General features: G+C 33.1%; 1 protein-coding gene across 1 annotated transcript in view; it reads left to right on the forward strand.

Annotated features, from left to right (window-relative positions):
* The window catches only part of ADAMTS6 (ADAM metallopeptidase with thrombospondin type 1 motif 6), a 286,548-nt gene that overhangs the window by 237,014 nt on the left and 31,793 nt on the right, over window positions 1–17,741 (forward strand). Inside the window, exon 22 of the mRNA XM_081281992.1 lies at window positions 12,916–13,045. Within this exon, the coding sequence (XP_081138118.1) occupies window positions 12,916–13,045 (130 nt within the window). The remainder of the gene's footprint in view (window positions 1–12,915; window positions 13,046–17,741) is intronic.

A 17,741-nucleotide genomic window follows, 5' to 3' on the forward strand; every position in this document is an offset into this window, starting at 1 on the left:
TTGAGATGAATTGGAAGTTTTGTCTCAAAAAATTAACATTCAGATGCAAATACCTCTCATAGCATTACTAACACCCATCTCTTATTAATTGGCTATTAGTTGAATGTAGAGGTTAATGAGATTTAGTAATGAATATATCTGAAGTAGGAAAATAAAGATTGGAATTAAAGAAGAGAATGAACATGGTAGAATGCCAATTAACTTCATGGTTTTATTTATTACGTCCACTGGCCTTGGATATGCCTGTACAAAGTATTTTTGTAGTTCAGTTTATTTGCATGCTTTCTTCTTTACCTGATGGATCACTTATATGCATCTAATTAATGTTTTTTAAAATTGTGCTGAACAATTTTTTCAAAGATCTTTATTTTAATTCAAAATTTCTTTGATACTTAGGGATCTAAAATGGATTCAGGTTAAGCATTCCTAATATGAAAATACAAGAATATACAAAAAGTTTTAGATTTGGGATTTTTGAATTAGAAATGATTGACTGGTCAAGTCTATACAAATATTCTGAAATCTGAAAAACTCTGAAATCTGAAACACCTCTGCTTCCAAGCATTTCAGATAAGCAATATTCAACCTGTAAATGGCTATACCCTCAGCCAACTTTGATTTAGACTCACAAGTCAGAATATAAGAGATATGGTCCTTGTTTTAACATGTTATTTGTGAAAACTGATGAACACTTTTTTTGTGTGTCTTATAAACAGAGAAGGCCTTCTACTTAGGAAATTGCTGCGGCTTTAGGGAATGAATCTTGTAGAATGCAGCAATATTTGTATTCATAACTTTTACCCTGGTCTTTCTGGATATATTCTAATTTCCCACTGTTCAAACTATGCCATTTCTACCTTCACAACATCCCTAAGCTGTTTGCTGATTTCACACAACCCTTATGTTTTTAAAGTAAAACTTTTCAAAGCCAATCACTAAAGACTTAAGGCTGTAGCTTTGTATTGAACTTTGCATCTGTTTTATAACAAAAAAAAAACCTTTAAGGATATTTAATTTGTACTGAAAAGAACAGTCATGAATACATACATTTTATATTTGTTACAGTTTTGAATTTATACTCTAAATATATAGTCTTTGTCTTTTCATTGACCCTACTGACAAGCCTGATGCTTTGTCCAAATAGAATTTTTTATTTTTAGGATTTCCTTTCTTCCTCTTTATGTAAAAGAAAAAAAAAGTATGCCAAAGAACTCAATTTGATTTGATTTCTTATTAAATCAAGGTATTTCTCTGTTAAACATTGTTTTGCAGCACAGAGGGGAAAAGATAAGTTAAAACTATGCTTATATTGAAGAGGAGGAGGGGGAAAAGAGACTGGTTTATATTTTACATATACTATTTGGTAATTGGGTGTTTCTGATCAGTTGTCATTGACTATTTAAAATGCTATTATTACTTTTTCTTTTCTGCTTATGTGGTCTGTTTAATTTTTCTTATATGTTCAATATTCCTTTTTTTAAATTATTTTCCCTGGATGTAATTTTAAGCCTAATCTGTGTGTGTGTGTGTGTGTGTGTGTGTGTGTGTGTGTGTGTGTGTAAGAAAGAGAAAATGAATAGTATATAAGCATAGAAGTCATGCTATATATTTCTTCTTTCTAGCTAGGACAAATTCTTTTTATCTTAATTTATGTATCTTTACCTGATTCATCTGGAATTTTACACATATTGGAGCTGCTTTCTACTCTTTGAGATTTTTAAGATGCCTTTTAACTGGTTTCCAACTAGTATCTTGGATTTTTCTGATTTAATATCATGTTTTCCTGAAGGCACCAAGGTGCCCAGGGTCACTGCTGTAGACTTACAAAGGATACAGAATATTGTCTTTTTTCAAGGGAAACACAGTGACACTGGTGATATGTAACACAAATTATTATAACAAAGTCATTTGTACCTAACAATTTAATAATGAAAACTCTTTAGACAAGGTGGTGCACACCTGTAATTCCAGTACTTGGGAGGCTAAGGCAGGAAGATGGAAAGTTCAAAGTCAGCCTCAGAGGTTCAGTGAGGCCCTAAGCAAGAACCTGTCTCAAAATTTAAAAAATTAAAAGAGTTGTGGATGTGGCTCAGTGTTTAAGTATCCCTGGTTTCAATCCCTGTACAGAAAAAAAAAAAAAAACCCACAAACAAACAAAAACCTCTTTAGACATTTTTTTTCCTACCTAGGAAGTGCTATAAAAAGATCATTGAGATACTGAAGGTGCCATGAATCAAAAAAGTTTGAGAAGTGCTGATTTAGTGTAAAATTAAGATTGCAAAAATAGATACTGAATTTTATTTTATGAAAGGAAAAATGATGTATATAAGCTCACTATTAAGGGCCTAGTGATACTCATAAATTAAAAATGGAGATTCTTTGTATGTCCAGAAAAGGAACTAGAGTCTCAAATAATTTGTAAATTTCTCTTTCATATCTGTAGCAAGTATTCCTTCTGAATATGTTTCCTTCCTTTGCCTCTGTTAAGCATAAGATTGTTGAGTGATTAAACAAAACAGGAAGGAGGTGAAGATGCAGGCATATTTAAAAGAGCTTGTGATAGCATTCTTCTTTGTGACTGACAAGTTCATATAATAATCTACACCATTCCATGTATGATAACATAATTTAAAATTTATTTTAATGAATTGACATGCAGATTGCACTGAACTCTTTAAAATGTTAGACATTTCTACATTGTCTCTATTACTGTATGTTCATGATAAATATTATTTTCAAGAATGGTACAATATAAGCCTAATGTGCACTTAAAAATATAGTAAGTGTATCCTAAAATAATAATTTCTAAGTTTTTTAAAAAAGTATTAGTAAATATAACAAAAAAATAATTATTAGACCAAATATAAGATCATCTTTAAGCTAGTACTAATACCTGACAAAAGGAAACAGCTTTCAATGTACCAGATAAGACAGAGGCAAATGCTGTATGTTTTCACAAATGTTCTTTTAATTTGTTTTTTAATTCTAAAATGTCTGTCTGACACATTTAACATCACTAAGAAGATAATTTATGTTATTGGTGAATAACAGAATGTGCTTCAACCAAGTAAGAGTTTTGACACTTGATTTTTATAGACACAACAACAAAAATAATGACTAACACTTGTATGGCAGCTTATAAAAACACTTATGCTGTAACTTTCACAGAAAGTCAAAGCACAGAAGTCCCAGACTAGAGCAGACAGAGGAAAACAAAATCCAACTGTTTTTTTCAAGATTCAAAGTAGTCTTAATTAAAATTAAATGTGAAAGACATAAAAAGACTGAATCTTATAACTAACTCTGCTTATCTTTGCTTAGACATTATTATCTGAAAATTTCTTTCAGAGTTAAATAAAGATTACAGATGGAAACTTTAGTTTAAATAGTTAAAAACATTTTACTCATTGCCATTTATTTTTCTTTGAAGAAACATAGCTAACATAATTAGTTCTTAAGAAAAATTCCGTATGAAAGGTATTTTTTTTTAATTTATTGGATGTTCACAACATTACAAAGCTCTTGACAAATCATATTTCATACATTAGAATCAAGTGGGTTATGAACTCCCATTTTTACCCCAAATACAGATTGCAGAATCACATCGGTTACACATCACATTTTTACATACTGCCATATTAGTGACTGTTGTATTCTGTTACCTTTCCTATCCTCTACTATCCCCCCTCCCCTCCCCTCCCATCTTCTCTCTCTACCCCATCTACTGTAATTCATTTCCCTCCATGTTTGTTATCCCATTCCCCTCATAACCTCTTATATATAATTTTGTATAACAATGAGGGTCTCCCTCCATTTCCATGTGATTTCCTTTTTTTTCTCCCTTTCCCTCCTGCCTCATGTCTCTGTTTAATGTTAAACTTTTCTTCCTGCTCTTCCTCCCTGTTCTGTTCTTAGTTGCTCTCATTATTATCAAAGAAGACATTTGGTATTTGTTTTTTAGGGATTGGCTAGCTTCACTAAGCATAATCTGCTCTAGTGCCATCCATTTCCCTGCAAATTCCGTGATTTTGTCATTTTTTAGTGCTGCGTAATACTCCATGGTGTATAAATGCCACATTTTTTTTATCCATTCATCTATTGAAGGGCATCTGGGTTGATTCCACAGTCTAGCAATTGTGAATTGTGCTGCTATGAACATCGATGTGGCAGTATCCCTGTAGTGTGCTCTTTTAAGGTTTTCAGGAAATAGTCCGAGAAGGGCAATAGCTGGGTCAAATGGTGGTTCCATTCCCAGCTTTCCCAGGAATCTCCATACTGCTTTCCAAATTGGCCGCACCCGTTTGCAGTCCCACCAGCAGTGTACAAGAGTACCCTTTTCCCCACATCCTCGCCAGCACTCGTTGTTGTTTGACTTCGTCATGGCTGCCAATCTTACTGGGGTGAGGTGGTATCTTAGGGTGGTTTTGATTTGCATTTCCTTTACTGCTAGAGATGGTGAGCATTTTTTCATGTACTTGTTGATTGATTGTATGTCCTCCTCTGTGAAGTGTTTGTTCATGTCCTTGGCCCATTTGTTGATTGGGTTGTTTGTTTTCTTATTGTCTAATTTTTTGAGTTCTTTGTATACTCTGGATATTAGGGCTCTATCTGAAGTGTGAGGAGTAAAAATTTGTTCCCATGATGTGGGCTCCCTATTTACCTCTCTTATTGTTTCTCTTGCTGAGAAAAAACTTTTCAGTTTAAGAAAGTCCCATTTGTTGATTCTTGTTATTAACTCAGGGATGCCCCCTATCACCACTTCTATTCAATATAGTTCTCGAAACACTGGCCAGAGCAATTAGACAGACGAAAGAAATTAAAGGCATAAAAATAGGAAAAGAAGAACTTAAATTATCACTATTTGCAGATGACATGATTCTATACCTAGAGGACCCAAAAGGGTCTACAAAAAAACTACTAGAACTAATAAATGAATTCAGCAAAGTGGCAGGATATAAAATCAACACACATAAATCAAAGGCATTTCTGTATATCAGCGACAAAACTTCTGAAATGGAAATGAGGAAAAACACTCCATTCACAATATCCTCAAAAAAAAATAAAATACTTGGGAATCAACCTAACAAAAGAGATGAAAGGTATTTTGAGTGTGAGGTTGTACAATGTAATAAAGTTGTTTGAAACTATAGGGGTTCTTTAACTTTTATTCCTGCACATATCAGACATGAAACATCATTGTGATGTTTTTAGTAATACAGACTCCCTGAAAAAAAAAGTGACTTGAGTTTAGAAAGAATAAAGGTTTACATTCAGCTTTGTTTATTAGTCCCTAATTTTCTCCTTAATCTTTGAAAAATAAGATATTTAGAAGATTAGAAGGTGTCTATCACTGCACTGACCATGGCATTCCCCTATCCGCTCTCTCCCACCATCCTCTTCTTTTAGGTCATTTTCAGTGTTGAGAAGGAAGAGTATCCTTTAACATACAAGTCCAGTTGTATCAGACCTCTTAGCAGGCACAAATGTACATCACAGCTCTTGAAATCCTTGGTTTAGTAGCCACCAACTTCACCTGACTTCTATAAAGTCTTGTATAACATGATCCTTGCGGAAGAAGAGCAACTCCTTTATGCAAACTCATGCTAGTGGCTGGTTCATACATCTGGAAGTTAATGTATTTGTTCATTCATTTGTCCATAATAATTTTTGTACTCATCTTTTTCATTAAGCATATGACTTCTCCTATACAAACTACTTTTTAAAAAATTCTTTGAGTTCTCCTATGTATTTTCTTTTTTTAAAAATTATTTTATTGTTGGTTGTTCAAAACATTACATAGTTCTTAATATACCATATTTCACAGAATGATTCAAGTGGGTTATGAACTCCCACCTTTACCCCGTATACAGGTTGCTGTGTCACATCAGTTACATTTCCATTGATTTACAAATTGCCTTTCTAGTGACTGATGTATTCTGCTGTCTATACACCTTAAGCTATCTAACCTCTTGTTAAAAATGTTACATATAAAAGTTTAGTTTGATGATCTTTATACTTTTTATAGCTTAAGTCTGCATATTGGCTTGGATTTTCTCTAACCTTAAGATTTATAGTTGAAGGGAAGAAATCTCTGTAAACCCATAACATTTTCCCTAGTGCTGATTTTCTTCCTTTTTTTTATCATTTCTATTGCTTTAGCAATTATGTTCTTTCATAACATGAACAGCAGAGTTTGGATAAATATTCACTTACTGAAAAACTTGGGTAATGCTGAAACCACAGTCTAAGTACATTTTGTATTAAGGGTCAGTGTGACACAGGTCATGTTTTACTTCACAAAAATTCTGTCCAAAATACCATTTTTAATTATCACGACATTATCCATCTTTATAAGATAGAATATATAAAATTTTGGAAAAAAATAAAGTTTTCCATAATGGTAAGTATTATCACCCCAGTTTTGACAGAACCTTGTAGTATAATTATATTCTTTTTTCAATTGAAGAAAATAAAGATTTTTAGTTTAAAATGTATTTAGTGACAAATATGTCATAGTATATGAAAGAAGCTTGGGACTTGTATTCTCAACATCATTCCTCTAAGATTTTAAATAAATATCAGAAAAGATGAAGTCATTCTAAAGATTATGAAGATTACTTTTTAGTACTATGGATTAATATATTAGGAAAAGTGCCTTTCAAAAGTCCCTGTTTCTAATTAGTATTCTGCCTCTTGACATGTCTCTTTTAACATGTCAAAAGAACTGGTATCAACTCAGGCTCTGAAATAAGTCTATAAAACCAAATGGAAAATAACAAACACCTGCTTTCTACATTTGTTGTTCTATAGAGTATAGAGGAAAAGCAGACATAGAGGGAGAAAGAGGTGGAGAAAACAATGGTGAAATATTGAAATGTGGAGGAAGAGAAGAAACAACTTTATAGAATTTTGGCTTTCAAGAAACATTAGAAATCATCTGATTCGATTGTCTCATTTTACTAAGGGTAATGAAAATTTGCCTTAGGTTTTATGCTTAGAACTCATAAAGAAGTAACTAAACATGGCAGAAGTTGGAGTGAAAAGTAAGGAAAAAAAAACACAACAAGAAAAAGTGAAAGGGAATGCTGTCATAGTCATTTAGCCATGAAAAGAGTTCTTAAAACTAACAATGATAGATAAAAAGAAATGAGACAATTTAACAAAATTGGAGGGCTGTAAAATTAAAAATATCAGGCCTGAAAATTCAATACTTTATTAGATAAAATATCTTCCATTATGTGATATAATTATAATGGTTCTTGCTTTATCCCACCCCCATTTTAATGTAATCTCATTGATGTAAAAATTGTCTTACTTTTTTCCCCACTTTTATGGTAATGAAAATCATTCTTAGACATAGTAGGTACTCAAATAGATTGTTAGGCACTTTTCATGAAAGTGATTACTGTTAATATCTAATGAGTAGTAGGAATCGCCATCTTACTATCACTAAATACAGTTTCTCTAGAAAAATGCAGTATTTTTAGAGCTGTGTTTTCCTTTTGATCACCCTGTTTCCTCAGGATATCTACTTTTACTTGGGACAGAAGGGAAGACACAGAAAGACAGAGAAGGGAAGTCTTTGAAAGATAAAAACTAGCAAAAGGCTCTTCAAACGAAGGAAGCCATATGGATGGAGTTGATTGGTATGCTGGGTGCCAGCTGTTACGTCCAAGGCAGATGGGCTTTGCTCTGCCCTACAAGTGCTGTGTCTGGCCAACAATCACACGGCACAACAGCCAGATTCCAACAGCGAAATCAGAGCAGGGAGACATTTTTTTTTTCCTGGCACTTGTCACTCTTTGGATGCTATCTTCACTGAAGATTTAGATTAAATTGATACTGCTGGCCATATGCTCTGTATACTGTGGTTATCTGGTATTTTCTTCGTTGCTAGCTACTTTGGATGCTGTGGTTAAGCAAATTATTGCCTTAACCACCCGCCACATTTTTAGTATGAGCTCTTTCTTTTTAACTTTTTTCTCCCTCTTCATCCTCAGAAGACTATTTCTTGGGCAGATGAAATGTGCTATGCTGCTAGGTTCAATGATCTAGAGGTTGGTTAATCCATCAATCCCAAGGATACATTAATCCTCTCTTTCTTTTCATTATTGACCTGCTCATATGTGGTTTTAGAGTGCCTATTTATCAAACATATGGTCTAAGTCTGAAGTGTTGGGTCTCATGAGTAGCTCTGAAAAGACCTAGAAGGTCTTTCTCCTGCTCTTAACTACTTCCATCCTGTCCTTCTTGGACATATCATCCTTTAAAGTTAAATTTTCAAGTGCTAATTTCTCCAATTTTTCTATGTTTAAAGTGGTGAACTGCTCTGAAAAAAAAAAAACCACAGTATATTGCTGAATATTGTGTTACAAATGAGCCTATAAAATTATTTAACTCTCTGAAAAAAAAGAGAAGGTGGGACCACATGAGAACCTTGGGCAGTTTATAAGGGGAGTGGAGAAGGAACTGGGAAGGAGGCAAGAAGTCAAGAGGAACCACATATGGTCTCTGAGTCTTCACATATGGAACCACATATGGTCTCTGAGTCTTCATTTAGGATCCACCCTGGGACTACAAAGTTCTCTTACCTGAACCACCCTTCACCATTCCCTAGAGTAAGAATATTAAATTGAGGATGCCAAAAAGTCAGTGTCATTTCCTGTATTATATGCTGTTTGAAAATGCCATTTAAAGCCATTTCTCAATGTGTAGCTTGAGCAGTGATTAAAGCTGGATCCTCCTATTTTACAAGAGAACGTTTGGTGGGTAAATAGACCTTAATTTTTAACTATTATCAGAAAATTAAATATAGGATCTGAAAAGTTTAAACTAAATACAAAACGTGAGGGTTACGTTATATTTCTTTACTTTTTTCTCAGTGCTAGGGATTGAACCACGTGTTTTGCACATGCTAGGCAGGCACTCTGCCACTGACCTACATCCCTGGCCCTAGAGTTACATTTCTTTGTTAAGAACCACTATACCATCATATTTTGTTCTTTAATATCAAAAATTCAAAAGATAAACAGACTAAAAGGCTTTAAATTTTAGAGTATTTAAAATAAAGTTTGTACTTAACTTTTATTATAAGAAATCATTGATTTTTAAGCATGGAAGAAGGATTGCATTTATAAAAAAAAGATATACAATTTTCATACCTGCAAAATTAGGTGTTTAAAAATATAATTAGTGCAGTTTTAAATCTGGCCAATTAAATTCTGCAAAACATCTGCCTATCTCCAGGGGACAGGCACTTGAATTGTTTTTGATTAGATGTACATTGACTGCCAATGTGGATATTTAATTATATATATATATATATAATATATATAAATAAAATACATATTTTATATACACACACACATTTTTTTTGTTATAAGCTATAAGTCTTTAGATTTGAAAGCATAGTGGTTTTGTGTAACTGGATGTAATTATTCCCAATAGGGTTTAAAATCAACTTAGCAATATTTTATTGACTACTTTAAAAGAAGCTATGTTCAAGAGATTTGATCATATAAAAAGATTCTAAACTGTATTTCTCTTGTTGACTTAGAGTATTTTCAGTTGATCTTTATTTTCTACTTCCTGGAATTAAAAGCTGCCTTTGCTTTAATTTAAAGGTGTGTGTTTTTAAAAATCCATCCATTTAGTGCATTGGTTTATAGAGTTATCCTGTTGCTACTGACTCAAAATCAAAGCAGGAAAAAAAAAAAGTCTGTAAACCTGCCAAGTGCAAGGGTAAAAGTTGGAAGGAAATTTGTATACTGTTAGAGGAAAATAGCATAGTGTCATAGGAAGGTTTGGAATAGGCTACTGGTATAGGCAGTTGTTGAGTGTGAAATACCACACTGTCTATTATAACATTTTAGAAGAAAATTAGTAAAAGATGAATGCAAGAAAAAATGCAGGCTCATAAAATAGCAACTTTAGCTGTCTTCAAGGACTTTCATTTTCACTTCATAAAAAAATATCAATCTGAAATTATGAAGCTAAAATGAACCCAGAAAACCTGTAATTCCTAGTTTTTAAGAAGACTGGAAGGCCTGGTCAAAATTAAGTCAATTTGTATTCTTCGTTCAATATCTCATAAGAAGCAGAGTGCCTTATATTTAGTAACTATTACCTACTTAATGAATTAATGAAATGGGTGAGTGAATGAATGAAGGAACTGCCAACCACATTTAGCAGTTTTAGTTTGTGTAAGTATGTAATTTTTAAACAAATCATTCAGCAAAATAACCCAAAAGGATAAAGTTCTAGAATAAAGATATGGGATATATAGATATATAGGTAATTTTTATTTTGTTTCTTATGGTTTTGTATATTTTCCTTTTTTTTTTTTTTTCTCTTTAGGCAGCAGGGATTGAATTCAGGGGCACTTAACTACTGAACCATATCCCCAGCCATTTGTATTTTATTTAGAGACAGATTCTCACTGAGTTGCTTAGGGCCTTGCTAAGTTGCTGAGTTGCTAAGGCTTGGAACTTGCCATCCTCTTGTCTCAACTTCCTGAGCTGCTGGGATTACAAGCGTGTGCCACCGTGCCTGGCTATTTTCCAAATTTTTAACAATAAATGTTATGGAGGAAAATTTCTTCAAGATACATAAGTGCCTAGAATTTTTTAAAAATGAAATATTAATATAAATCTCTGCTAATTATCTCTACTAACATTTCATCTGTGATTCAAATTGAAGTAGCACTACTTTCACCTTAAAGGCTACTTGTGAACAAATGTTATTGTAAGAAAAACATTTCTAGGGTTATATATTTTAAAAGTAAAATTTTATCTTAACCTGTAGAAACTGACTTAACATTTCTGCCACTGAAACAAAGCAACATCAGTTCCATTTTGTAGAGCTGAAAATGTTTTATCTTTTTTCTGAGAAAAAAACAAGATACTGTACTGGTGCCAACATTCTTGTTTCAAATATAGTCACATTTGAATGAAAAATAAATAAATAATCATGCTAACCTATAAAAGCACTGTGCTGCTTTTCCTGACAGAAGCAAAGCATTGAACCAGAATGAATGGACAGTCAGCCATTGTTGCAGTTGGTAGCTGAGTCCCTTGACTCACAGTTGAAATATCTGTTTAGGTGGACCACATGGTCTTAGTTATCTGCCCACTGGAATGACACAATGGGAAGGTAATCTGATGAATATCATGGGACATCTGTGAACAGATCATAGCTATGCCTGATATGAATCATTCTTCCCTCAAAAATCTAAAGTTTAATAGTTAAAAATGTTAAATTGTTGTCATTGCATAAATGGAGTCATCTGGCCTATTACAGGGGTTAGGAGGGAATGAATACAATACATACTTTCAGATATTTTGCCAGTAAATTGTTTGACTAATTGTTAGATCTCTAAATTTAAGAAAGCCTAAAAACATGTTGCTTAAGGTGATCAATAAGAGTCTTGCATCTCTGCAAGCAATAAAAAATACCTTCTTTCACTACTCACCAATGTCATGTAGGATATAAGATCTAAGTCTTATAAGCTTAGAAGACTTGTTCCTGTGTCAATCTTTAAATTCAAAGGGCTGAGTTAAAGATGTGCATATGTCACAACTGAAGTACTCCTGCCCCACTGGATTTTTATGTCTCTTAAGAAGGATCTTGGAGAAAGCATTTGGTGCACAGGTTTTTAGGTTAAACTTTCCTTCACTGAATGACCCTATTCTCACATGGATTTCCCTAATTTGTGATCATACTTTGTTTTTAAGGCGCTATTATTTTAAAACGACTGAAAACAAAAGGAAAAACAAATGAAGTATTGGGTAAGGCATGACGCTGTGGCTTGCTGGTTACTGTTAAAGCTGCTCTTAGACACTTTCTGAGTAATTTAGCTTACCTGTTTGGAGGGAGGGTTTGGTGATTGGAGGGACGGTTTAGTTTGTATTCTCATTTCCACTTGCAGGAGTAACCTATTGCCCTGTATGATCTGAAAAATCAGGTCTTGTAGTTTGACTTGTTTCTCTTTGATATTTTGACATACCTATCTTAGATTTTTTTGATTGATTGACACTAAAGAAAGTATACCTAAAGCTTATTTACCAGGGGTGTTTACAAATAAGAGTATGTGTTGTGTGTGTCTTTGTGTTTTATGAAATGTGTTGTGATGGATATCTTTGCCAATAAATAATAAACACATATTTAAAATTTTACAAACTTATAATGAGGATATTTTTAGTTGTGGTAAACAGATCACTCAAGACTAATTTTTTATGAACAAGATAAGTATTTTGAAAATTAACATTTGAATGAGTTATGTATGTATTTCTTTGACATATAATCAACGGGTCCAACTCTCTTGAGCAAACAGACTAATTGGTTACAGTCCAAAAGGTCCACTGCAATCTTTAAATTCTGTACTTCCTGGGCTTTTAGAGTGATACGTATGTAAATGTAAAAAAAAAAATGAAATGTGTGGATGTGATGTGTGCCTAACAAAGATTAAACTGGTGGGATTTTTCCTATAAAATATCAAAAAGTAAATTGATCCCTATTGTTTATTTTTTAAAAATATACAATTATTGATTTGCATTGAAATGTATGTCAATACACTTTATTTGAGGATAATTTGGGAAATTTAAGGGATTTTTTTTTTTAAGGAAAGCACGAAGAAGAACATACAGATGGAAATACTAATTGCTTTAAGTTACCAGTAGTTTCTTTTCTGTATTTGAAAACAGTTATGTTTCTAAATATGAGAACAATGATTTTGCCTAAAATTTCAGTATAATGACCAGGACTTCTCTCCTTTTTAGAGAAGCAGTCAAGTGTTTCTGGAACAGATAAGACAGCACCGATCCAGTGAGGTTGATTCCCCAAGGAAGAAAGCTATGCATATTCACCTTTTTGGAAGGTGAACTGCTCCTCAATTAATGATGTCCTCCTTTCCTCAAGGTGTCCAAAGACAGGAGGTGGTCTGTAAAAGGCTGGATGACAACTCCATTGTCCAGAACAATTACTGTGATCCTGACAGTAAGCCACCTGAAAATCAAAGAGCCTGCAACACTGAGCCCTGCCCACCTGAGTAAGTAAGAGAAAGAAGTAAGAACTGGTTCTTCAAGTACAAAGAGAAAAACATCATGTATTCATATTTGGAAAATTACTCAAAATGAAAAAATAAATGAGGCTGAGAAAAAGGGAGGAAACAACATAGAGGGTGATATTTTGATATCCTTTTCCCTAAGCAAAGATTCCTATTTATTCATAGACTTTGATTATTAATTCTTTGAAAGCAGAAATTTCAATGAATTTGGTCCTGACACAGTGCTGGAATTGATCATATTATATCAATTCTAAGGTACATCTTTTCACATTTTAAAAACTATGAAATCAGGATTCATTTTATTACTGATGGCATCTTACAGCAGTATTTGGGACTTTCCCCTTTCTTAAAGTTACATGAAATATTGGCAACTGAAATTTAACAACAACAAAATGATTTCTTTCCACTCCTCTTTTCTAGATATTTATCCTAAGTCCTTAAGACTTTTAAAATGGTTTAAAAATACTCTGGAATGGAATATCAATGCTTTAACTTACTGACCCAGTTTTAAGTTTCATTGTTGCAACCATCCTGTCTTCTGAATGTTGGATCCAGGCACAGATGCTTCCTTCAGTTTCTTTCTGTTCATCAACGTAGCAGTTACAATTCACTGTAAAGAGAAGCACAGGAAAGAGCTGTTCTTTTTAATGATGGCTTTAAAATGAGATTTGCTGTCGGTGAGCTACACTTTATAATCTGTAAAACAGAAAGGTTTCTTGATTAAGTAAAAGGCAATAATTATGTGGAAAAAGACAAGGATGCTGATTTGATCATGACGATACTGATTTTTTTGTTTTTAGGGATTTTACCAGACTGCCAACTGCAAGAAAAAAACATGTGAATGGCATTTTATTCTTGTTTGAATAATCAAGACTAACCATTAACCCCTTGGTTAGCTAAGTGTCCTAAAAAGAAATTGATAAAGAAAAAGAGTAAGCAGGACATGTATGTCCCAAACTCTATAACTGTAAAGAAAAGCTTCAAAACGAAGTTAATCTCCTTTTCCAAAAATGACCACAGTGGAATCACAAAAACTTGGGGCTTACAATGGATAAAAATCCAGGTTCCTAAGATGGATAAAGAAAGGTGCATTTTTTCATATTTATTCCAAAACAGTGATGCCTTATGAACACATTATCCAAAGCCAGTGCCTGCCTGCACATTTGATCTTAATTTTTCACTTCTAGACTTTTGAAAGACTTAGGATAGTAACTATCAAGTAAGTAGTGCAAAGTATCTAGAACGATAGAAAATTTTATTTTAAGATTTTATACTTTTATGTCTATTCTTTTCAAAAAGTGATCACTATGTAACTAATTCTTTAAAACTAAGTCATAGAAAAATATGGAAATGTGACCTATTATATGTATCATGAAAACAAGTTATTTATTTTTTATTTTTGTTCTTTTCTCTGCCAATTTTTTTTATAAAGTCATCTCAAGATAAATTGAAAAAAGTATATACATCAAAGTGGTGCTCAAAATCCATGGGCTAATTTTGTCTCCTTCTATGTTTCCAATAACTGCAGCATGTTTTCATGTAATTTTGAGTCTTAATCCTTCAAGTTAATTCCCCGACCCTTAGGATTTTAAGTATCATGTTTGGAATTTAATCATCCATTTAAAGCATTTGAATGTTACTGGTTACACTTGCTTTATCTTGGCCTAGACTTTTTATTTGTTTGAAATTATGTGCTCAAATGTTCACTGTCCTTAGAGAGTTCAATCAGTGGTCTTTCCATCTCACATATTATAGATCTGAGTATTGCATTTGAGGATTTTCTTTAATGGTTTAAGTATAATTGACACAATAACATGTGATTACAATTTGATTTCCTATCTTCTTTCCTTTTGTAGTTCTGAAATGAAGTTACTTAAGTTTGAAGTACGTAATGGATGGAATTCAAAAGAGAAAGACAAAGGAATATGCGAAGCATAGACAAATTTAGTTTCAGAGTTTTCTTTTTTGGAAAGGCCTCAAGGAACCTATTTTAAATATTGTTTGCTATTAGTCCATTTTTTTCTTAATTTCTTTTTAATTTTTTTTAATTTGGATTATGGAAGAGGAAATATTAATTTTTCAGGATGATTGTCATATATATTAAGATTCCCAACAGATACTAGCACTATAGGGATAAAAATCTTAGAAAGACTACTATGATTCAATAATATTTTTAGTTAGTGTGAAGAAAGGAGATAGATGTTTTTTTCCGGTGATTATGTGATAGGCAAATAAAAAGAAAATAGGGGCTGGGTTATGTATGGCTCAGTGGTAGAGTGCTTGCCTGGCATGTGTGAGGCACTGGGTTCTAACTTAAGCACCACATAAAAATAAATAATAAAATAAAGGTATTGTGTCCATCTATAACTAAAAAATATTTTTAAAAAAGAAAATAAAAACATTTATAATAGCACTATTAATAATTTGATGTATTTGCAATATATTATATATACATATTATATAATATGTATAATATATATATGCTTTGTAGTCAGTTTTCTACATATTTTGAAAATTAAATATCTTTGACAGCACATAGTAGATCATCGTAGCTGTCTTGCAGCTTTTGATTTCCTGTGCTACTACAGCACTAACCATTTTTGCCACTAAAACTTAACTTTCCTTAATTTTGCCCTTATGCTTAATAAATAGGAATAGAATTTCTGAAACAAATGGAAACAAATTTTAGTCTTTGAAACATATTGTCAAATTTCTCTCCAGAAAGATTGTATGAATGTATACTCCCACTAGCAAGATATAAGAATGCCATTTCCCTGAACTGAAAACACTTGAGTATTATAATTTTTAAACAGTTTTGGTTATTTTATGGGGGGAGAAGTGTTGATATCTAATTACTATTTTATATTAAATTTTTGGATTGCTGATGAGGCCAAATATCTTTATTTTTAGAACTCTTTTTTTGTGTGTGTGGTGCTAGGGATTGAACCCAGGGCCTTAAGCATATGAGGCAGGCATTATACCAACTGAGCTATATCCCCAGCTCTGAACTCTTAAAATATAAAGAATATTAACTTCTGGGGCTGGGATCGTGGCTCAGTGGTAGAGCACTTACCTGACATGTGTGAGGCACTGGGTTCGATTCTCAGTACTACATATAAACAAATGAATAAAATAAAGGTCTATAAACAACTTAAAAAATTTTTAAAGAAAAGAATATTAACTCTTTTACTTGTGTTCCAAATGTTTTTTCCTAGTTTTTTTCCTAAAACGTTCATATTCTTTATGATGTTTTGATTTATGTTTACTTATAAAATTCAATATATGATTTAGGAAAGCTATGGGAAATTGAACTCAGGGGCACTCAATCACTGAGCCACATCCCAGCCCTATTTTGTATCTTTTTTAGAGACAGGGTCTCACTGAGTTGTTCAGTGCCTCAGCTAAGTTGCTGAGGCTGACTTTGAACTCTCAGTCCTCCTGTGTCAGCCTCCCAAGCCACTGGGATTACAGGCATATGCCACTGCACCTGGCTAAAATTTCTATTTCTTTCATTGGTATAATGTTTAGTAATGTCTTATTCACTCTAAAATTATATTTTCAAAGTTTCTTTTCTTATTTTAATGTGAAGTATAATCTAATGTCTATTTGCCTAATTTGAAGAAAGAATCTGTATTTTCAAATATTATTTCTCTTCATAGCATTAGTTTAAAACTCCAAGTTGTGTTTTTTCTTAGAAAGTATCTTTTTAAATAATGAAATATTTGAAAATGTCTTAAAATTGTGTTTATTTAGCATTATATTCTCCAACTCCATCCATTTACCTGATAATGCCATGATTTTATTATCTTTTAATGCTGAGTGATTTTCCACTGTGTATATATATCAAAGTTTCCCTATCCATTCATCTACTGGAGGGCATCTGGGTTGGTTCTACAATTAGCTATTGTGAATTATGCTGCTGTAAACATTGGGGCTGTGTCCCTGTAGTATGCTGTTTTTAAGATTTGGGTATAAATCATGAAAAAATGCTCACCATCGCTAGCAGTCAGAGAAATGCAAATCAAAACCACCCTAAGATACCATCTCACTCCAGTAAGATTGGCAGCCATTATGAAGTCCAACAACAACAAGTGCTGGAGAGGATGCGGGGAAAAGGGTACACTTGTTCATTGTTGGTGGGACTGCAAATTGGTGCAGCCAATTTGGAAAGCAGTATGGAGATTTCTTGGAAAGCTGGGAATGGAACCACCATTTGACCCAGCTATTCCCCTTCTTGGTCTATTCCCTAAAGACCTAATAAGAGCATGCTACAGGGACACTGCTACATCGATGTTCATAGCAGCACAATTCACGATAGCAAGATTGTGGAACCAACCTAGATGCCCTTCAATAGATGAATGGATAAAAAAATGTGGCATTTATACACAATGGAGTATTACTCTGCATTAAAAAATGACAAAATCATAGAATTTGGAGGGAAATGGATGGCATTAGAGCAGATTATGCTAAATGAAGCTAGCCAATCCTTAAAAAACAAATGCCAAATGACTGCTTTGATATAAGGGGAGTAACCAAGGACAGGGTAGGGACGAAGAGCTTGAGAAGAAGATTAACATTAAACAGGGATGAGAGGTGGGAGGGAAAGGGAGTGAGAAGGGAAATCGCATGGAAATGGAAGGTGATCCTCAGGGTTTTACAAAATTACATATAAGAGGAA

This window comes from Spermophilus citellus (assembly GCF_964194105.1).
Source record: "Spermophilus citellus genome assembly, chromosome: 1".
Taxonomy (NCBI): Eukaryota; Metazoa; Chordata; class Mammalia; order Rodentia; family Sciuridae; genus Spermophilus; species Spermophilus citellus.